This window comes from Macaca fascicularis, chromosome 18 (genome assembly GCF_037993035.2).
Source record: "Macaca fascicularis isolate 582-1 chromosome 18, T2T-MFA8v1.1".
Classification (NCBI taxonomy): Eukaryota; Metazoa; Chordata; class Mammalia; order Primates; family Cercopithecidae; genus Macaca; species Macaca fascicularis.
The window spans coordinates 47,769,062-47,792,761 of NC_088392.1; the positions used below are offsets into that span (position 1 = coordinate 47,769,062).

General features: G+C 35.9%; 1 protein-coding gene across 3 annotated transcripts in view; it reads right to left on the bottom strand.

The window, feature by feature from the left end:
- PIK3C3 (phosphatidylinositol 3-kinase catalytic subunit type 3) overlaps window positions 1-23,700 on the bottom strand; it is a 138,980-nt gene that overhangs the window by 13,970 nt on the left and 101,310 nt on the right. For all 3 annotated transcript variants that reach the window (XR_012427135.1, XM_045377795.3, XM_045377794.3), the window contains 3 exons: window positions 20,417-20,585; window positions 13,788-13,878; window positions 11,068-11,193 (listed from right to left, as the gene is read on the bottom strand). Coding sequence is in view for 2 of the 3 variants with exons in the window: in XM_045377795.3 (XP_045233730.1) it covers window positions 11,068-11,193; window positions 13,788-13,878; window positions 20,417-20,585 (386 nt within the window). In the remaining variant the exon portion in view is untranslated. The remainder of the gene's footprint in view (window positions 1-11,067; window positions 11,194-13,787; window positions 13,879-20,416; window positions 20,586-23,700) is intronic.

Below are 23,700 nucleotides of genomic sequence, written 5' to 3' on the forward strand. Positions count from 1 at the left end.
AAGCCTAGTGAGAAAAGATTATCAAAAGCTCGGATAGGCCAAAAGTTAAGACTCTTGCATCAAAAAGCCAAGTTTTAAATGCAAAGTAATGTTCTTAAAGGAAATTAAAATGCTACTCCAGTGAATATACGAATAAGAGAGCAAAACAGCTTTATTGCTGATATGGAGAAAGATTTTGTGGTCTGGATAGAAGCCCAAACCAGCTACAACATCCCCATAAGCCAGAGCCTAATGCAGAGCAAGGCCTTAACTGTCTTCAATTCTATAAAGGCTGAGAAAGATGAGGAACCTGCAGAAGAGAAGTCTGAAGCTAGCAGAGGTTGGTTGATGAGGTTTAAAGAAAGAAGCTATCTCCGTAACATAAAAGTGCAAGGTAAAGCAGCCAGTGCTGATAAAGAAACTGCACACAAGTTATCTACCATTTAGCTAAGATCATTGATGAAGGTGACTAACAGGCTTTCAATGCAGATGAAACAGGCTTCTAATGAATAAGATGCCACATAGGACTTTCACGCTAAAGGAAGTTAGTGTCTGGCTTCAAAGCTTCAAAGGACAGGTTGACTTTCTTGGTATGGGCTAATGCGGCTGGTGACTTAGTTGATGTCAATGTTCATTTCCCACTCTGAAAATCCTAGCTCCCCTAAGAATTATGCTAAATCTACTCTGCCTGTGATCTACAAATGAAACAGAAGCTTGGATGACATCATATTTGTTCATAATACGGTTTGCTGAAAATTTTAAGCTCACTGTTGAAGCCTACTGCTCAGAAAAAAAAGATTCCTTTCAAAATATTGTTCATTGACAATGTACCCAGTCATCCAAGAGCTCTGATGGAATATATAAAAAGATTAATGTTGCTTTAATGCCTGCTAATTCAACATCCATTCTACAGTCCATGGATCATGGAGTCACTCTACTTGCAAGTCCTATTATTTAAGAAATACGTTTTGTAAGGCTATAGTTGCCAGAGATAGTAATTCCTCTGATGGATCTCAGCAAAACAAATTGAAAACCTACTGGAAAGGATTCACCATTCTAGATGCCATTGACAACATTTGAGATTCATAGGAGCAGGTGAAAATATCAACATCAATAGGAGTTTGGAAGAAGTTGATTTCAGTCTTCATGGATGACTTTGAGGGGTTCAAGAGTTCAGTAGAGGAAGTAATTGCAGATGTGGTGGAAACTACAAGAGAACAAGAATTAGAAGTGGAGCCTGAATATGTGACTGAATTGCTGCAGTCTCATGATAAAACTTGAGCAGATGAGGAGTTGCTTCTTCTGGATAAGCAAAGTGGTTTCTTGAGATGGAAACAGTTCGTGGTGAAGATGCTTTGAACATTGTTGAAATGACAGCAAAAGATTTAGAATATTCCATAAATTTAGTTGATAAAGCAACAGCAAGTTTTGAAAGGGTTGACTCCAATTCTGAAAAAAGTTGTACTCTGGGCAAAATGCTTTCAAACAGCATCACATGCTACAGAGAGATCTTTTGTGAAAGGAAGAATCAACTGATGTGGCAAACTTCACAGATTTACAACTACTCAACCTTTAGCAACCACCACCCTGATCAGTCAACAGCTAGGAACATCAAGGCAAGACCCTCCACCAGCAAAAAGATTACAACTCACTGAAAGCTCAGATGACTGTTAAGGATTTTTTAGCAATAATTTTTAAGATAGGCACATAGTTTTTACAGACATAATGCTACTGCATAGTATCATGTAAACATAAATTTTATATGCACTGGGAAAACAAAGAAGTCATTCATTGCAGTGGTCTGGACTTGAGCTCAAAAAATCTTTAAGGTATGCCTTTTTTTCCCCAAATACTTTGAAATGTCTGTGTCTTTAGGGGGAAAAAATAAAAATAAAAAACATATAGCAGAGACAGTCCCAAAATATTCAACTACCGTACATTTGAAGAATTTTTATAAAAGGGTTTGACAGAACACAGAGGGAAAGAAAACAACAGTATAAAACTAACCTTACTAAAAGCAGTTAATGAAGCAAACATCAAGGTGAATCAAGGATTCACCCTATCAAGGATGACATTCAAGTGTTTAAAAATCTTCTTTGGAGAAGATAAGAAAATTAAATTTGTATGAATGAGAAATCAACTGAAGGCATTTGGGCTGAAAATTATGGGGCATTCTGCTGACTCCTGCTATTACAATAATTAATCTTACAACTTGCAAACATTTGTCATAGAGCAAGTGCCTGTATTCTTTGTTTTTTACATATCATGGGTTTTAATGGGTAGTTATGCAGCAATGCTGACTGCAGTGGAACAAGAGAGCACAGGTGGGTCAATGAAATTCAAGACTAGTTTTGGCCAATGTGCAAAATAAATGTTATCCCACATTTATCCTATTTATCTTGGATTAACAGCTCCTGGCGACTCCTTTATATATCATACTTACTTGTCTGTTTGCACAGCTGACTTTTTCTTTCTTTGACGGGTAGGTGAAAGATTAAGAAAAGTTAAAAGATTAAAAATTTAAAAACTCACTACTCATAACAAAAGCTATTCATGTCTATAAATTAAGGCTTTGAGATGTCTGTGTGTGTGTGTGTGTGTGTGTGTGTATGCAAGATAAAGCAGCCAGTGCTGATGGAGAAACTGCACATAGGTTATCTACAATCTAGCTAAGATCACTGATGAAGGTGACTACACTAGAGAACAGATTTTCAATGCAGATGAAACAGACTTCTGATGGAATAAGTTGACACAGAGGACAGAGAAGTCAAAGTCTGGCTTCAAAGGACAGGCTGACTTTCTTGGTAAGGGCTAATGCAGCTGGTGACTGGAAATAGACATTAGTTACTAAATATTTTATATATAAACATTTATATAAAAATACATATATATACAAATGCATGTTATGTATTTACATATAATTACTTATAAATATAGGACTAGATCTGGGACTCAAAATATTTTATTTTGAGTTTGAATCTGGGTTTTGTCATCTATTAACCTTAGTTTTCTCATCTGTAAAACACACCTTGTGGTGCACTTACTTCACAAGTGTGAGAATTAAGAGTTGATGCAGCGAAAGAACTTTACATAATTCCTGGCACATTTAAATGTTCTATACTTTGCTATTAATGATTTTTTTTTCCAGTTGTTATTTCTGCCAAGAAAAATTCAAATAAATTAGATCTGGGACACAAAATAAAAAGAAGCTGTGTGTGATATATTGGTGTTACATTATTTATTTAAGCCACTGGTAAGGGAATCATTCTGCAGAAAATTAATTACTAAATTAAAAATAATCTGTTTTAGATTAAAAGAATTTCTATTTGACCCCAAAATCAATACTTTTTGTTTTGTCCACTGAAATATATAACACTGCTATTCTTCATTCCTAATTATAAAATGAGGTCCCTATAAATGGAAACTCAGAAATGATTATTTTTCTTTTCTTTTTAGGTCATAATTTTGCATCTATAAACTAGGATAAAACCTGGTGTTTCAAACAAATTTTAGTTATTATAAAATGAGTCACACTTGTTTAAAGCGGTAAAAGAAGAAGAACTAAATATAAAAGGAGACTATATGAATTACATATACTGTGTGACATGAACTTTTTACCTTTGCACATGGTTATTTGAGTACTCAAGGCTACATGGCTTTCGCCCTCATGAGAAGTATGGGTAGGTACTTAAGTAAAACACAGTTTAAAACTAGAGAGCATTCATGTTCTCTAATCTGGCACGTAAGAGGGAACATGAAAGGGGAAAGAGCATTAATTTGCAAAAAGGAATTCAGTGTTAGTGGTCAATTTACATAAAGAGGGAAGTTCAAAAAGTACAAAGAGAATATGAGGCAAAAGTGGGTCACCAAAAGAAAAAAAAAATGGAAAGTTAGTATGAATAAAGTAATGCTATAAAAACAAAACACACATATAAAAAGATCTGTACTTATATTTATAACATACGAGTGCTAGTAATGCTTTAAATCTGCAATAGTTTAGTCCTATTTTGTATCTACATACTTATGTATCGATGTCACAGCTAAATATTAAATGCCACTTAATATTTACAGCAGGAATAAATTCATGAATTAGGGTTTTATCAATATTTTTATTATTAAAGGCAACTATATGTTTGTTAAAGGGCACTATATTCTCATTAAAGAATTAAGGTATAGTTTATTTTCTACTTATCTGTTCACCTGAAATCAAGACCCAAAATTATACTACAAGTCTGGGAGTCAGGAATTTAAATAAATTAAAGAAAAAAACATAAACAAAAATTCCTGGGTGTGATAGTTCTCCTTTTCCAAAAAGAGTATTAGCTATGTATGGTCCTAAAACAGAACTAGCTTTGCTAATGTATCATGTAAGATCAAATTTCAAACAAAGTTCATCAAATGAAAATACATTATGGTATATTTAAGACTAACAGACTACTAGGGTTGTAAGTACATCTAAACATTTATTATTGTTCCATTTACTATTCAAAGGCTTAAAAATGAAAACAAAAACAAAATTCCACTGACCTACGAAATAGTGACCTTCAAGTAACTAAAAAATGGAAGAGTTAACACCAGTTTCTTAACTGTCACAGGTGCTGTGAATATACACATAAACCTCAGGTAAATGTTTTTATACATACTCTGAACACAAAATGCTTGTACTTTACCTAGAGAAATAAAAGGAGAAATGATCTTGAATGGTCTTAGTTCCCAATTCTGAAAACCAAGAGAGTCACTCACTGACCTAGAAAGTTGCCTTATTAAAGATGAAAGAGGACAGCAGATAAAGTGAAATCACTCTATACTGAGTTTAGGTGCTAAAGTCAACACAGAAAGGAAAAACAGGAATACAAAAAAAAAAAAAAAAATCACTTAAGAAAAGCCCGCCAGGAGGCAGCACATTAGAGACCTGTATCTCTTAAAAGTCCAAAATCGGAAGCTTTTCCCTCATCAATGACACAAGAAAACCCTATTTCGTTGGCTAAGCAGCAAATGGTTTGCACTTAGAAACTATGATACAGATACCAAGCACTCAGAATTTTCAATTTTGGGATCACATTCAGCAAAGTAAGATGCCATGTTATGCATGAGAGGCACTTGATATCTGAAACACTTTTGAGAGAGCCACTGTCACATTCCTTAGAGGACATGTATTCTTTAGGGGAAATTCAAGCAGAATAACCAAACCATTTTCCTCCTTCCATTTTCTTTTTTGTTTTGTTTTGTTTTGAAATACCCACTAATATATATAGTTGAATTCCCTCAAGCTAAAGGCAACTGGTGTCTAACTCAAGAATAAGTGACTATAGAATCAGGTGTCTCTCTGCCTAGATCTGTGCTTTTCCTCCTTGAACACCACAGGTGCTAAGTAAGGATTCCCTTTAAATGGACAGCAGTGCCATGTTCCTAGTATCTTGAGCAGGAACTTTTGAACCTTCTGAACCCAATCTATTCGTTATTATTATTATCTTTTTCTGTCATCATGAAAAACAAAAACAAAAACCTCTGTCTCTAGTTAATCTGCCAAGATCTAATTAATTAGATATAGTATGTATTAACATTACTGGAAACCACACCCCTTCCTCAAGATTTTTACTATCAATAAATGAAAAGGAAGGATGACAGGGAAAAGCAGAAATAGGAAATGGACTACAGTGTGAGAGATAACCATTGAAAGGCCTACTTGTGCAACTGTACATGACCCAAACTATATGACCTCTATCTTTCCTGTGTATAACAAGACTCGAAAGCACTGTAAAGATCAAGGCCAGACGTGGTGGCTCGCATGTGTAATCCCAGCACTCAAAAGGCCAAGACAGGAGGATTGGATTGCTTGAGGCCAGGAGTTCGAGACCAGCTTGGGCAATATAGTGGAACCTCATCTCCACAAAAAGTACATTAAAAATTAGCTCGGTATGGTGAAGCATGCCTGTACTCCTAGCTACTGGTGAGGCTGACGCAGGAGCATCACTCAAGTCCAGGAGGTCAAGGCTGCAGTGAACCATGACTGCACCACAGCACTCCAATGGGGGGAGGGCAACAGAGCAAGATGCCAAAAAAGATCATTTTGGCATAAAGATGAGTTACAATGACGCAATTTCAAAGACAATGACCAAAATAAAAGTGATTTCCGGTGGAAAAATTTTATCACTAATGTGTGGGTGTTGCTAGGCAACAAATATTGCAGTGTTTAATCTCCACCCTTCCTAAGAAATTGCATGATGAAAGAAAACAAGCTTTTGTAGCGTTTAGATACAAGAGTTGTGTCTAGTAATTCTTAGTCTTCTTTTTGAATGTTGTTTCTTTTATGCTGAAATACCTGTAATTCTTGTAAGTATGTATCAATCTACTCCCATTTTTTAAAAAGTTGGTTCTACTATCCATAATGATTAATGGGAATGTACTAAAATTACCATAAATCGATTAACAATATTGCATCACTATAATAGATGGCTACAAGTGACAAAAAAATAGATGCTAGTCATCTGAATTTGAATGCCTATATGATTTATTAGTATCAATACTTAGACAATATATGTAGACATGTGAGTTTCAAAGAGAAAATAAACTCCAGAGATTAAGAAACAACTATGCTTTTATAATTGTTATTTGAAAAGATTTGTATGAAGCTAAGACCTTATTTAGTATCCCATGTATGCTTCAGTGCCTAAACAAGTTCCAGTAAAATTAAACATCCATAGGTAACTCTTATTTTGGAGCACACATTATATATTTAAGGAAATCTAAGAAATATCACGAACATTTTCAAGTTCTGGTAAAAAAGAATTGAATCTGATAAGTTAGAACAACTAACAACTTTTTAAAAAAATTTTATTTATTTATTTATTTATTTATTTATTTATTTATTTATTTTTAATTTTTTTTTTTTTGAGACGGAGTCTCACTCTGTTGCCCAGGCTGGAGGGCAGTGGAGTGATCTTGGCTCACTGCAACCTCTGCCTCCCAGGTTCAAGTGATTCTCCTGCCTCAGCCTTCTGAGTAGCTGGGATTACAGGTGCCCACCACCACGTCTGGCTAATTTTTGTATTTTTAGTAGAGACAGGGTTTCACCATGTTGGTCAGGCTGGTCTCAAACTCCTGACCTCATGTGATTCGCCTGCCTCGGCCTTGCAAAGTGCTGGGATTACAGGCATGAGCCACTGAGCCCGGCTGAAAACAACTTTTTATGTGGTTCAGTTTTCCCATCTACAAAACAGGGATAACACTAAAACATACTTGTATTATCACAGCAATGGTTATTTAATTAAAAATGGGGAAGCATTGGATGAAATACATTCCAATAAACGGTGAAGCTGTTATTGTCCCAAACACTATGTCAATCATTATGAAGTGGAGAGCTAAGAAATGATCTTTAAAAAGTTCATCTACATAGATATTCATGCTGCAATAAACCTCCACTTTTACAAATCTAAGAAGATGGTAATCCTTAGACTGTTAGAATAATTCGAATATTTGTTCTTAACTCTTTTTCATGTGGCAATAACCTTGATTATCAAGGTTATTGATAATCTATCCTAGTCCAAAAGAGCCTGTAACAACCAAGGCTAAAGTCATGTTAATTACAGGATTTCTATATCGTATCTATTATTTCAATGAAGAACTAGAAAACAGGAACCTAGGAAACAGACTTAATGTTTCTTCTCAAGAATTATAAGAATCTGTTAATGTGTATAAAATGATCCCTCCAATGTCTAATTTAAGAGCATGCCCATTGCAATTTTACCAATTCGTTTTGCCGTTCATATTATATTTTCTCTACAAATAGAAGAATAGGTACATGCCAAGAACTCAGAGTTCTCAGCAACTTTCACAATGTAACCATCCTTAAGATGGGGAGAGGGGAGAGGCAGATTTCATTTACTAAACCTTGCAGTAGTCAACGTTAGCTTTGTAAAGCAATTAACCTTTGACATTACATTAAATTTATATCAAAAATGGATGTTTTAACCTCAATGTCAATCATTTTATAGGTGTGAAAACTGAGGCCCAGAGCCTTTGGAAAACCAAAGTCCTTCTATTAGCAGCTCCCCTAAATAATACTATGGTCCCCTAAAAACTACTACTTTATTATCAACCTCTTTTTCTCCTCCATCTTTCATAAAGATAATTAAGAAAAACAGTCCTTCTATTTTTGGATCCAGCTAGCAAAATGGGCATCTTATGCAAATTAACATTAGAATTTCAAAACTAGACCACTAAAATAAAGCATGCCACTAATTCATTTTACAGAACTTGAAGGCTCAACTTTAAGCTGGAGCACATTAGCAGAGTGGCAGTTAAATCTTCAAAGATGCTACACTTAATTCCTCTCTTTTCTGCATATGCAACCCTTTGTTCCCGTTAACAGGCAGACTGTATCTTTTCTCTGCGTGAATCTGGGCTGCCCTTGGGACTTATTTTAAGAGGCCTGCCACTTCTGCCTTCATATCCTCTTGGGGAAATCAGTCATGCTGTAGAGCAGCAGTTTGGGCTGGAGTCTGAAATGATGAGAGAGGAAGTGGAGACAGATAGTCCATGTAGAGAACACCTAATGGCCAGACCTGTTGAGTGAAGCGAGTGGACCTCCAAGACAAACCCAACTACCAGTCGAATACAACTGAAGGAGTGAAGCCAGTTAACGTTACAGGAAGCAAAGAAACCTCATAGCTGGGCTCTAGCTAAGTTCCCGACTGAAGCATCCTAGGTAAGAAATAACAAACCATTATTGCTTTTTCAGCTGCTAAGTCTGGAGTTGCTTGTGTAGCTACAGATTGCTAAAATGAGTGTTAGCCAGCAGCACTAATTTAAAGTTTGGAGTTTTAGCTCCATTATATATTTCCCCAGGAAAATAAAGGAGAAAAACCAGAATCTGTAAGTATGGAATAAGGAAAACCCATGAAGGAGAGATATTTCTACACTTGTAGATAGAGACAGAGTAAGATAAAATATAAATGACCAACTATGATGGGTAAATTCCCTGCTATAGAAATGCAAAGACACAGAAGTTAAGAGTTTCTGCAAGTATGTTGTAACCAGTTGAGCTTAAAAAAAGAAAAAAAATAAGGTGTACACACAGAGAGATGGGCCGTGGCCAGGAAATGTTTCATTGACACTAACGTAGTATAGTGATGAGCAAGACATTGAAAAGATCTGGTTTAAAAAATACTAAATATGAGAGTCAAAAGATTTGGGTTTAAGTCTTGGTTTTCTCCCTTGTCAAGTAGCCATGATATCTCTCTGGCCTTTTTTTCCCCTATAGCTCTAAAATATTCTGCTCTGCTCTATGTAGAGTAAGATCCACCGTCAGCTAAGCTGGTTGACTTTGGCAAGTCACATACTATTTGAATCACAATTTATTCTCAACAAATGATTGGTTACAATTAATGACCCATGAAGCAGACCCTGAGGTGGCCCTTGTAATAAAAATATGATCAAGACTGGTGTTCAGAGAAAAACATCTTTTTATTGAGCTAGAAAAAGAGTACAAGCTAACATCTAGAGGCAAGAATTCCTTTATGATCATTAAATATTTTTTAAGTATATAAGGCATTGTACTACAAGGTGAGTGACAGACAAGCCCAGCCTTCAGGAAGTCTGTAACTGAGGAGTTATAAGGGAATCTAAATTTCCTTTTTTTTTTTTTTTTTTTTTTGAGACGAAGTCTCGTTCTGTTGCCCAGGCTGGAGTGCAGTGGCAAAATCTCGGCTCACTGCAACCTCTGCCTCCTGGGTTCACACCATTCTCCTGCCTCAGCCTCCCAAGCAGCTCAGACTACAGGCGCCCGCCACCACACCTGGCTAATTTTTTGTTTTTAGTAGAGACGGGGTTTCACCGTGTTAGCCAGGATGGTCTCGATCTCCTGATCTCGTGAACCGCCCTCCTCAGCCTCCCAAAGTGCTGGGATTACAGGCGTGAGCCACCCTGCCCAGCCCTAGGAATCTAAATATCTATAATAAAAAGCAAAACATCAGCTAACCTGGGAAAAGCGAGGGGTGGCAGGAAGGAAAAAAAGAAAGCAAAACATAAGTGCAAGTCATAATAAAGGTAGAAAATATATGGAAATTTAGAGAGAGATGAATCAAACAGCATTAAGAGCTCTTGGAGGACAGATTGGATTTTGGCATGTAGAAGTTTACAGAAGATACATTATTAAGAAGGGTGATTTCTGGGCTGAAGAAATGACAACAGCAAAGTTGTCACTATGATGAAACAGAAGAAAATATTTAGAGAAAGAGAGTATTAGACAACAGCTTGGAAAGCAGAACAGAACACAACATTCTGGAAAGCCTCAAGTTGCCAGATATTGGACTTTGTTGTTAGGCAGTGAGGAAACTGCAAATACCTAGGTATGACAAAGTTTAAAAGAAATGGGTTAAAAAGGTTAAAGAAACAAACGCGGCTTGGTGAGATACTGGTCAATGGCTGAGGAAAAATTCAAAGCAGATAAGCTCTGAGCTTGCAAGATTAGGCAAATCATTAAGTGAATGTGTAACACCAGGAAGGAGTTCACAGGAGAGAAGGTGAGGGCACAGAAGAAAAAAGCAGCCTCATTTTTCCATTTGCTAACCATTTTCATAGTCATTCTTATTATGTAACTCATAATTAAAATGGGTTTTAAATCTGAAGTTTACCATGAAGGGGTAATCCCTCATTTATCTGTGGATACTGCTAATAGTAAGTCTATGGATAGATCTTTCTGGTGTGTGATGTGGATTGCTTTTCTTAGCTTCTAAACTTTCCCAGCACTTCATCATTCACCAAAACCCAACAAGTGTCCAAGTTTCAATTGCCAAGGCCTCTGCTGGATCCAAAATCATTCTCAAGAGGACGTATAATCACCACTGACTACAAAGAAAAAAATACCTATCCTGGTGCTCCAAAAGTTAGTCATTACTAAGAAAAGCAGACGTTTTAGAATTAGTACCATGTGAAACACGATTCACTTCAGCTGGCTGGTGAAATGTCAAAAAGGCTTGACAGAAGAACAGAAAAGATGTCAACTGGCAGGAGAAATGTATGGCTCTCCAAGGACTCTGGGGCAGTACACGGAAGGCGAGAAAAATGCACTGCACTCAGAGAACTTACCTGGGCAAACTTGTGAATCTGTTCCACCACTGCAGCAAAAAGAGCATGGACACTCTCATCGATCAGACTCTGCATGTAATGCACAGCCTCTTCATCCGACAGGTCTAAACGGAATTTATCCTGAACCTATAAGATAACACTTTTCGTCTTTACAATGAAGAAAAATAGGGCCCATTTTGAACAGACAGAATCAAACTGATATAGACATTATAAAGTAACATAAGCTATTCCTATGGCAAATAAATGACCTGTAACTTATCAGAATGCTGAATGCAATTCTTTGGAGTGTACAAGTTTGCTGTTTTTGTTATATGCTCTGCATATCACCTCGTTCTTGTTGGCTGTAAACAGCTTTTAAGAAAAGAACAAAGAAAAGAAGAAATTTTTCTTAGGGTCCTACATTTTAAAAACAGATAAACTGCTCTTTTAATTAAAGGTGTGCCTTATTTTTTTTTTTTAATCTAAAATCTAGAGTGACTATATATGATTTAACTTGTGGCATATTTATTAATAATCCACTTTATCCCTGTTATTCCTTGCGAAATGGATGAAGCAAGGTGAGATTATATTAATATTCTCCCATACCTTCAGTGTCTACATAAGAACAGGAACAATATCAATCACTGACAAAATAAACTAAATGTGATTTTCTAAGGTTTCCTTTCCTATTGAATTTCCCTATATCCCAGCACAAAACCATGTCAATAGGTCTATAATTTCCAAAGATAAAAGAAATTTTTTACTCCTATTTAAAGCTACAGTTGATTTTCAGTAGCATTAAGTATTAGAAAAATTAGTATCTATATTTACATGTGTATATTTTATATATACATAAAAGTTAATGTTACTGAAGAACTACTTTGTGCGAAACGCCATGCCAAGTATCATACATGCAACATTTTATCTGATGATAAACATACAGTAGATAGTATCTCATCAATAAGATGCAGAAATTGAGGCACAGAGAATTCATGAAGCTGGCTCAGGGACCCTTAACTGGTACATGCTTCCAGACAATCCCACGCCACCACACAACCATTACACACTACTCCTTTCTCTTGTAAATAACCCACATATACTTCTCAAAGACAGGCTAGGAGAAAGTGAGGTTTCCAAGTGGACAAAGTGTGGCCCACATTTAGGGTTTCAAGTATAAGGTTTCACTACTAGAAAGCTACAAAGAAGAAAGGACAGTGTAACAACCCATAGCCCCAACTCAGTGCCCTTGTCTCTTCATGGTACTGGAGTATACGTATACCAGGTGATCTGAGAGTGCTTGAGCCTCAAGATAGGGGGAGGTAAAAGAGAGGTAAATGTAAAAAGTGAAGACAAGAACAATTTGGTAGAGGAACATCTAAGGCTGTATCTTCAATGAACTAGCTCTCTCATTTCCTGGATCCCAGATAATAACAAACATAGTCCTTGAGTTTGATCTTTTGATTTCCTTAACTTCTACTTACAGAGAGAATATCTGACAATTTTGGAACTATTTTTAAGGACATAAAAAATCTACAGAATAGGAGAATCAAAATAAATTTTAGCCCAATTTATCAAAGCTTACATACTTACATAAGTGCCTGCATTACAAAGAGAAGGTATACACCTGGCATAAAAATATAATGTTATTTACCAAATATGAAAATATTCTCTTTTATACCAAAAGGTTAACTGTATATAAATAGTTATTTGGTATCAGATTTACTGACTTATGTTAGGCTGTCCTCTAGGTTCTTAAGATTCTTAACACATATACTAATTAATTGTAATATTTAAGGCTATTGTAAATCAACCACAACTTTATAAACTAAAAAAAAGTTCCCCATCTTTGGAAACTACAGACCTATTCAGGTAGTCCTTTGCAAGGATACAGGGAAATTCTATAGGAATGGAGATATATGAGAAGATCTAGTTTAGTTTATTTTGCCAGTGATTGACATCATTCCTGTTCCTCCACATTTCTGTTCCACACATCATTACTTTAAAGGTGTGGAAGTAAATTAAATAATTTCTATCGATTTATCTTCAAGTTCACTGACTTCTAATGCCATAATCCAATTTGCTATTAAGCCTACCCAATTAATATTTCATTTTAGCGAGTGTACTTTCAGTTCCAAAATTTTCATTTTGTTCTTTCTTCCTAGTTTTAATGTCTCTATTGATAGTCCTATCTGTTCCGTAATTATGCATTTATTTTCCCTTAGGTGCATGGATGTTTATAACAGCCGTTTTAAAGTCCTTTTCTGTGGTCATGGGTCATCTCAGGGTGTTTCTACGGATTGTTTTATTTTTTCATTGGCTTAGTATCACATTTTCTGTTAATTCACACATCTAGTTATATTTATAAAAAAAAAAAAAGAGATAATAGACATTCCAAATGATACATTAGAGAGACTATGAATTCCATTGTGTTCTTGTGAAGATTCATTGTAGCTGGGAATTAACTTGAGTAAATTCAGTTTTAAAATAAATCCTCCCTATGATGGACAATAGCTGAAAACTCTGCTCAGTTCTTTAAGCTTTGGGCTGCTGCTTCCGCCTCCCTGTGACTGCAGAGCTGGAGCAGCAAGCTGTCTCTCCAGATATGGGAACCTACTCATGTAACTGTGGGCATGAACAAATAAGGGGATAAAACTGGCTGCAGAGACTTGAGAATTTGTTGTATTCTGGAATATGGAAAAATTATACAGAAGAGCTCTTCATTTATGTTACTTAAAAATTACCTTTTTCACAGTTTTATCTGGTTCAAGTGCAATATCTGGAATGTTTGCATCAACCATCAAGGAAAACAAGTTCAAAATCAGATTAGAATACCTAAAGAAGAGCAGAAAAGGAAAAAAAAATAGCAATAATTAAGAATTCTGCATTTCTTTCTCATATTAAGAAATTTCTAGAAGTAGTGGTACTTGGATTTTTACAGTGATTACTATTATTCCAGCAGGAAATTCATCAGTTGGTATCAATGAAATGCAAGCCTTGACAAATATTTTATTTTGGGGTCTTCATATAACACCATTTCTAAATCCTATACCATGGGGCAGACCTTTGGGGTAATCATCCAATAATGACATTCTTTACATTTTTTAGTAAGTATATATATTTTTAGAAGGGATCTGAGGAAGATCTACTTTATGTCTAATTCGCATTTTGTAACAATTAAGATCTATCTGCTTTTGCTAGATGAAGGTAACAATCTGCTACTTTAAGATGACCTCGGTGTGTCATGGCTAAATGAATGAAAGGGAAATAATATCATCCCATGAATCACTTGTATCTTCCAGATATACCAATCATCATTTCAGGAACTACAGTGACTGACCTGGATAAAAATAATTCTAGAAGAAAAAATTGCTAGTACTCTGCTGCATTAAAAATGGGCAAGATATCTAAATAAATATCATCAGAGCATGCTGGCCTCCAACAGCAACTAACAGTTTCTCTTCACCAATCCTCAAACTCTTTCTCTTCCTCCAAAGAGAACAATGTTACTATTCTGAATGGTCATTTCCAGAGGCGGGGCCTTGTGGGGGAAGGTTTCAATAAATCTCCACTGGCCCCTCCTTAGCACTGATAAAAAGAGATTCAGGTTTGATCTTCAGGATGGATGTAAGGAAAGCGTTGGTTTTCAGCAATGAAGGTTTTTAGCTGTTTCAGTAAAAATGTCAACCAAGTGCCTTGCATTGTCTTCTCTAGGGGATGGGGGCAGAATTTGGATGATGCAGGATCTTTATCCCAGCTACGTGCCTATCTATAATGATAATAATAATAATAAAATACAAACTGTTAAAAACTGTTTAATACTTATACTGTAATGATAATGGAACTTGTATAGAAAAATGACTATCCATATGAGTTTCAAGTTATCTATTTTATCTTCATTTCTGAATTTTCTATTCCTCATAAAAATCAAGAGGAACTATAATGAAAAACTTCTACCTTGATGTAGTCTAATCAAATCAGGCCCTAACCCACTTAAACTCTTAGGAAAAAAAAGTTATGATAATAGCTAAACAGCTTTAACCTAGCTTTAAGTTACTAATTTATTTGTGGGAATTGATAAATGCATACCACAGATGTTATTCCATTCCTACTCATATAATCCTTTTATTCATTCAATCAACAAATATTTACTTAGTACTCACTATATCCACTGTTGTGGGCACTAGGGATACAGACAGTGGTGAACTGAACAAACAAGGTCCCCACACTCGTGAAGTTTACATTCTGGAGGAGGGTGGAAACTAATATAATAAACTGATAAACATGATAATGTTATGTCTGCTTAAAAGATTTAAAAGAGAAAAAACAACAACAGGAAAATGGGTCAGAGAGAAAGAGGCATCTAAAGGCAGTAAGGTTTTATTTGAAATGCACTGAGAAGCAACTGAGTTTAAGGAGTGGAGTGACACATGTTGATATGTATTTTTAACAGTTCACACTGGCCATCTTGAAGGGAATAATAATCGAAGTAGAGAAACTATATCACAGACTTCCAGGTGGACAAGAAACTACCTGGGGGCTATGAGACTATATTTTGGAGATGAAATAGATGATCCTTGCTGATGGTTTCAATGGAGGTCAGGGTGACAGGATAGAGAAACTGAAAGACACAAAGGATTTAGCGTAATGGGACACTAGTGTTATTCACCAAGACAGGAAAGGCTAAATGGAAGAGGAACAGGATTTTAGACAGGGACTCAAGAATTTCATTTTAGACATGTAGAGTTTGAGGTGCCTACTAGATTTTTAGTAGAGATGTCAGATATATCTCAGAGGAGATATGAAAGCTAGTGATATTAAAGTCATCAGTAATGGGATCATATGTAAAGTCACAGGATTGGATGAAAATGGTAAGGGTGGGGCAAAAATAAAGGTCCAGAATGAAACCCTTTATAATGATAACGAAGCTTCTACATAAGAGGTGTCCCATCTTTTGGTTTCCCTGGGTCACAATGGGAGAAGAACTGTCTTGGGCTATAGATGAAATACACTAACACTAATGTTAGCTGATGAGCTTAAAAAAAAAAATCTCATAATGTTTTAAGAAAGTTTATGAATTTGTGTTGGGCTGTATTCGAAGCTTTCCTGGGCCGCATGTGGCCTGGGGGCCACGGGTTAGATTCTCTATGGAAATACAGATGATCCACTTGAGAAGGCTGCAAGGAATGCGATGCCAGCAGCATGCAAATCAGCTGTTACATATTATAAAAAAAAAAAAAGTGCCCTTTCAACTACCTATCCATCATTCGTACTCCGCTTTGTTGATTATACAGGTACATAATTTTTTCCCATCTTGGCATGGGGAAATCTACCAGAAGGTAACATAAGGAGAAGAATACAAAGTCAATTTTGGAAGAGATATATTAGAAGTTCTCCAACTTGGCTGCCCATTAGATTCAGTTGGGTAGCTTTTCAAATGTATCAATGCCTGAGCTCAATCTCAGACCAATTAAATATGAGGGAGCCCAGACCTTTCCCCTTGCCACCTCATCTACAAGCTCCCCAGGTGATTCCAATGGGCAGCCAGGATCAATGTTAAAAATCTGCCTTTATGGATGCCGAATGTGATGTTCCTTTTAAAAAAGGTAAATACTAATGCTTTCTGGATTATCTCCTGATTTAAATTTAACTATCCATGCTTCTATTGTTATAGCAAAGGGAAACAGAAATAAACATAAAGGTTAGACATCCACATACTTCGTGAATAATTTGTCACTACCTTTGATATTAATCTTTTACATCTGTTGTCATTAACCTGTATTTTCCATTTAACACACAAGTGAACCAAAATAGTAAGTGTTTACTTAACAGGGCAGTCATTTAATGTCCTATCCAGAAACACAAATTTAAAGGCCACTTGATTTTTTTTTTTTGAGATGGAGTCTTGTTCTGTCACCCAGACTAGAGTACGGTGGCACGATCTCAGGTCACTGCAACCTCCACCTCCCAGGTTCAAGCGAGTCTCTTGCCTCAACCTCCCAAGTAACTGGGACTACAGGCACATTCCACTATGCCAGGCTAAGTTTTGTATTTTTAGTAGAGACAGAGTTTCACCATGTTGGCCAGGCTGGTCTCGAACTCCTGACCTCAAGTGATCTGCCTGCCTCGGCCTCACAAAGTGCTGGGATTACAGGCATGAGCCACGCCGCCTGGCCAACAAACCAGTATTAGATAACCTAAGATTAAAAAATAATAATAATAGGGCGGGAAAGTGTGCAAAATCTATTCTAGCAAAGACTGCAAGATGGAATGTGACATAATTAGGGTTTTTAGAAAGAAGCAAGTTGCACGTAACATTCAAGGAAACTGAACTCTTTCTCTTACCCACGTTCATGTCAACTATCATGCTACACTCTAGTCATACAAAGATAATTTAAATTTTTCAGGAAAAACCTTAATTACTGAAAACAGAAATCCATCGACTACACAGAGGTTCTTATAGTATTTCAAAGGTCAATTTCCTCTACATTCTATTTTCCATGACACAAAAATCAGAGTTCCTGTGAAAATGTTATTTAATAAGTGTACTACTTTAAAGAGGGGAAGCAATGTCGTTAATGATGTTTGTGACTAATAAAGTCACTGATGTTTCGTGACTAGGCAAACATCTCTTAGACAATATGAGAACTTTACTTGATACAGTTAAATGCGTTTCTTTTTTTTTCCCCCCCCGAGACACAGTCTTGTTCTATTGTCCAGGCTGGAGTTCAGTGGTGTGATTTTGGCTCACTGCAATCTCTGTCTCTTGGGTTTAAGCGACTCTCATACCTCAGCCTCCCTACTAGCTGGGATTACAGGCATGCACCACTACGCCCGGTGAATTTCTGTATTTTCTTTTTTAGTAGAGACAGGGTTTCACCATGTTGGCCAGGCTGGTCTCGAACTCCTGGCCTCAAGTGATCCACCCACCTCAGCCTCCCTAAGTGCTTGGATTATAGGAGTGAGTCACCATGCCCAGTGGGTTAAATGCATTCCTTATTTCACTGTTGAAAATCTTTACCAAAAAATGTAGAAAGAACATCTTTGTAACATCAGTGTCTAAAAATGGTGTTTGGCATAAATGTGGGTTGGGAGAAAGACAATATGTACTGATTAATAAGAGATGATAATGTATTTTATAACCATTTATAACTAAGTTCAAAATGGCCTACTCTGCTTATGTGGTACGATGTTATTCAGTGGTTTCTTTGTGAAGAAACTGATCCATTATCCAGAAAAACTATAAACTAACAGGGCTGGTCATACCTATAAAGCCTAATAAAAGTACCAATAACCTTAGCTCTGAACAACTATCAGGTTAATTCTTACATCCTTGAAGGCATTTTTTAAAACCAACTAAAACATACTCTAAAATACAACACTAAAAAATAAATGTTGGCCAGGTGCAGTGGGTTTATTCCTATAATCCCAGCACTTTGAGTGGCCAAAGCGGGCAGATAGCTTGAATCCAGGAGTTCAAGACCAGTCTGGGCAACATAGCAAGACCCCACCCCGTCTCTACAAAAAAACCACAAAAAATGAGCTGGGCATGGTGGCATACACCTGTAGCTCCAGCTACCTGCAAGGCTGAGGTGGAAGGATCATCTGAGCCCAGGAAGTCAAGACTGCAGTGAACCATGGTCATGCCACTGCACTCCAACCTGGCTGAGAGAGTGACAACCTGTCTCAAAAAAACAAACAAAAAGTTGATCAAACAATTTGGGTCCAGATAATATAAAGTGAAGTACAGGGAAATTTTTAAAAGTTGCACAGTTTTCATTAAAACTTTGCATAAAATTATTTAATCTCTCTGTGGCTTTTCTTTGTAGCGAGGAAGTCAACCTTGGCTCTCCATTAATAACCTGCCTGTTTTCTCATTCTATTGAATTGCTACTAATCCTCTACCAATGACAGTTTATAAAGCACATTGTTTTCCTTCTGCTTTCAATAAGATAGAGCACCTTTGACACTTCTCTAGTTATCGTTCCTTACCATCTTGTCTGCCACCTCCCTGAGATATCCATGGTTCGACTTAGTTTTCTACGGGCTTTGACTATTTTAAATTAAAAATCCCAGATATGAAATGGCACTCTCATCTCTCTGAAAGTGCTTCTGCATCACCAAACAAATCTAAAGAGCACTGATTTTCTCATTATTCTTTTAGCATCTCTGGAGGGTAAAACTGAGCCATTCTGCCACCCAAAGGATAAATAACACGGCCATTTGTAAAACGCCTGTTACAGGGTTTGTGATACGTGGAAAAGACTGAGTTTACAACAAAGACCTAGTCATTGCATAAATGAAACCCGATTACTATAAAAAAAAACAGTCTTTTAGGACCAGCACATCAACATCAACTGGGAACATGGCCTCACACTAGACCAGAAGCAGGAATTCTGAGGGTTCTCATACAAATACGAAGAGTTCTCAATGAATAAACATATAATGAGTGCCTCTGTACTAAACACTGTATGAGTAATCGAGGTTACAAAGGTTATGAAGACAAAGGAGACAGAACCCACATGCACTGGCAACTTGCTATCTATTGGTTATATTTTCACCTGGAAGAGCATGTATATATGTTTCCCGGACTGGGATTTTCTGCTGGACTAAGAAAAAGTTTATCAAACATGACTTTTATTTTCCTTCCTGATGACATATGATAGTCAGTCCTAAGTAAATTAGGAAGAAGGAAGCACAGATATAGTGGCGCTGAAGAAAAAAGGATGGAGAAAAAACATTTTTTTTGTAGCAGAATGACTGATGATGTGTTAAAAAGAGATAAAAATCATATTTAACATTTACTTCAATCATTGAGCAAACTTTTCAATATTCCTGAAAAGTACCCAAAACTAAGGAAGCTAAAGAATAAAAATGATTGAACTAATATCACTCTAAAGAAGTTATATCCTACATTCTTTGATAAAGAAATAGGAAGTCAGCTAGGGAGAAGGAAGAGAACCCAGTAGGTGACTGTACTACTGCGGGACTGTCTTCAGGCAGATCTGAATGGTATGAAGTTTCTTAACCTTTTCTCTATCTCAGTACTGTCAAAGTACATTTTATTAAAGTGACATCAACCCACTGAGTTGGAAGCCTCCATGTTTGCTTCATCTTATGTGATGCCAGCTTCCTGCCTGGTGGGATACAGTAATGAGATAGTGGGAAAGCGAGAAAGTTTATGTCTTTTTCCTTTGATATTTGATAATCTGTCAAAATTGGTATTAAATATAAGACAGGAAATACTGTTGCCTTTGTCATTTTGATAAAGTGATCAATGCTAAAGAATGCATACATTTAAACAACTCCTTCTCTTGTTCTATAAAATACAATAAATTTACCCAAATTCTCTGTGCCAAGCAAATCAACTTACCTTCGCAGGTGGAGGAAAGCCGTGTAACACTGTTTACGGAACTCTTGGTACTGCTCACTCTGTGTGCCCCCCATTCCTTCTACCATTTCTTTATTCAGCTTCATTGGTGGAGGAAGAGGCTTCGGATCCCGACCCAAAATATATCCAAAGTCTATGTGGAAGAGTTTGCCTGGATGTTGACAAGAAACTCATTTGTTACCAGAATTATCTTAAAGAAATTGGTAGGGGATATGTCACACAATTGTCTCTTCATAAAGAATATTAGTTCAAGATGAAGCCTATTAAATTCTTCGATATTTCTAACTGCAGGTTTGAGAGTGGCCTTCGAAACATAATTAACTCATTTTAACTCATTCATTCAGACAAAATGATGCCTAAAATCGTGTCAAAGTAATGGTAACCTATGTTAAATCCTATTTATAAGTCTTCAGAATCAAAGACGGTTAGAGCCTGGATAATATTTTAAGGTATCAGCAGAAATTGGAATCTTGTAGCAAATTTTTTGTGCTAAAGTTTAAGCACAGTGTCCTTCATATAACGGAAAATCATTTCTTTATTCCTGAGATGAATCCTTCTGCTAATTTATCATTACTCAAAAAAAAATTTTAGAAAGGAAAAATTTAAAAAACCATATTCTTAGCATAAATAGCAATTCAGTTGTAATAATATATCACCTATCATTTTAATGTTGTTAAATTTTACTAATCTGTAACATAGATTTATAAATCTGTTTTCATTGTACAGTATATAAGAGTAAGCACAATTATGAGGTTTCATGTTGTACATATTTAAGATCATAAAATGTCAACACGGGGGGGTTTCATTTCCATTAAAAGAAATCACTGAATGATTTATGACTGAAAAACCACTCTTTCGGAATCCCAAAACGGGCTTCGATGGTCTCTAAGTACAATGAAACTGATTTTGCGGGGAGATCAATACACTTCACCAGATTCCCAAGTAAAGTCCATAATTCAACAAATATGAGGAACCAGTTTCACAAAAGTGAATTTGATAACTTCAGTACCCACTGCAAAAGCAACATCCCTATAGTCTCTTAAGGTTCAAGGGGAGTATCTTACGATTTCAGTTTTCCACATCTGATGAAAAGTCCAGGATCAATTTCTGTTAACCATTTTAACACCTTCAACTAAGTATGTGTCCTCTGCTCAACTAAGCTAAGCAATTCTTTTGGTACTTTATTCTCATTTTGAAGTTTTCATTTATCTTTTACCTTGTTGGATACACACTATTCTGCCCCATAAGAGGTAAAGAAATAAGAAGCTCACAATATTACAGATGTAGATAAATGTTCCTTAGTTTTATTTATTTAAATAATACTTTGTTACCAGTACACTTGAACAGATGACCAATCTGGTCAATGTTTGATACAAAACTGCCATCACACATGGTTTATTTAAAGGGCTCCATGCTTTTAATAGGAAACCTATCCCAGTTTTCTTCATTTCATTACAGGAAGTATTGGAATTCCAATATGGCTATGTATCACTGGTTACAAATGAAGAGTGTATTTCTATCCTTCTTGTCAGAACACTCTCAAAGAACAGGATTACTACTTAATTAAAAGGCATAGAAGATTCAGTATCTAACAATGAAACCATGATTATGCTTTGCAAGTTAAATAGCCATGTATTTTCAAAAAAAGCCTATTAATGTAATGTTTTAAGAAAACTCATCTTCATAAATACTGAAGGGAATGGTTTTTTTTTAAAGTTAATATCTGAAAACGAAATTTGTAAAGGTTCAAAAAACACACATAATTAAATTTAAAAAAATGTTTAAGAAGTTCAGAGAGTATGATCTTATTCAAATCTACCACTTTAAACAGTCAAGAAATAAAGTATACATAAAATAAACTGGTTAACCTCCTTTTGTCTCCAGCTTGCAAAACACAGGGAGTAAGAGGTGCTAATTAAATTTTCCTGTTATTTGCATAAATAACATGAACTTATTTCTAAAATCGTAGTTCAAGGCATTTGTAATTCTTGGATTAAAGAGAATATAAACTATTCTCTTTGACAGTATTTAATGGTAAAGTTTATTTTAAATTTCTATTTTAATAATTAAACGTGTCCAATGTCAAAACTGTATTCATTCTGTTTTTCATACCTCTTCTTACTCTTCCCCCTTATACTTGACTTTCTTCTGCTGTTCCTTATAATCCAAACTCTATTTTTTAAAGATTCCACATAATTCCCAACTTCAAAAAATCTTCCCTGACACACTACTCCAGTGAATTTCCTACTCTTCAATTTTTTTTATATAACCTGACATTTATTTACCATTTTTTTCCATTAAAATGCCTTTTGTCTTATGTGAATGTTGTATCTTTCCTACTGCCCTACTGCTACACCTAGAAATAAAAGAAGGTAACAAACAGCAATTTATTCTTATAGCAAAACCTGTATTTTCAGAATTAAAAAGGTTCCCGATATCTATACTCCCACTCACTGTTCCCAATACTTATTACTTAAACCCTTACAATATACTAGCAGTTTTCACTCAGTTAAAAGCACAATGATGCAATATTTTTCAATAATAGTTTTAGTATCAAAGATCAATAATCTACAAAGGCAAAGAGGAGCTGGCATGTGCTGAGATCACATAGTAGCATGAGAGGGGAGGTGCCAAGCTCTTTTTTAACAACCAGCTCTCAATGGAAGTAACAGAAGAGCTCACTCATTACCTCCAGCACAGGGCCAGGCCATTCATGAAGAATCCACCCCCGTGACCCAAACACTTCCCATTTGATCCCATCTCCAACACTGGGGATGAAGTTTGAACATGAGATTTGAAGGAGTCAAATACCCAAATTACAGAAAGTGGGAAAAAGAAATTTTTGAAATATATTAACTATTTTCTTCTCTCTAATAGCATGAGTCCAAATAACAACCACATAAGTTAAAAAAAAAAAAAAAAGGCATTATTCATCTCACGGTGGTAAAAGAAACAAGCAAACATAACCTAATAGCCCTTAAGGAATGAGTAGTATGTGCTAAATACCAAGCAAAAGTCTACTTATCTCTTTCAAGGAGAGCGGTTCTGTTATTATTTACAGATTCAGAAGAAGAGACTGAGTTACTGGTATATTATGTAACTTACCCAAAATCACCCAATGTGTGAGGGGCAAAATAAATGCAAAATTTGCCTTTAGAGCCGAACAAATTACCCACTATGAAAGACTGTTTCTTGGTCTAAAAAATAATCAATTTCACATAAAACTAAAGAATAATACAGAAAATCAGGATAGAAGTTGTGATGGT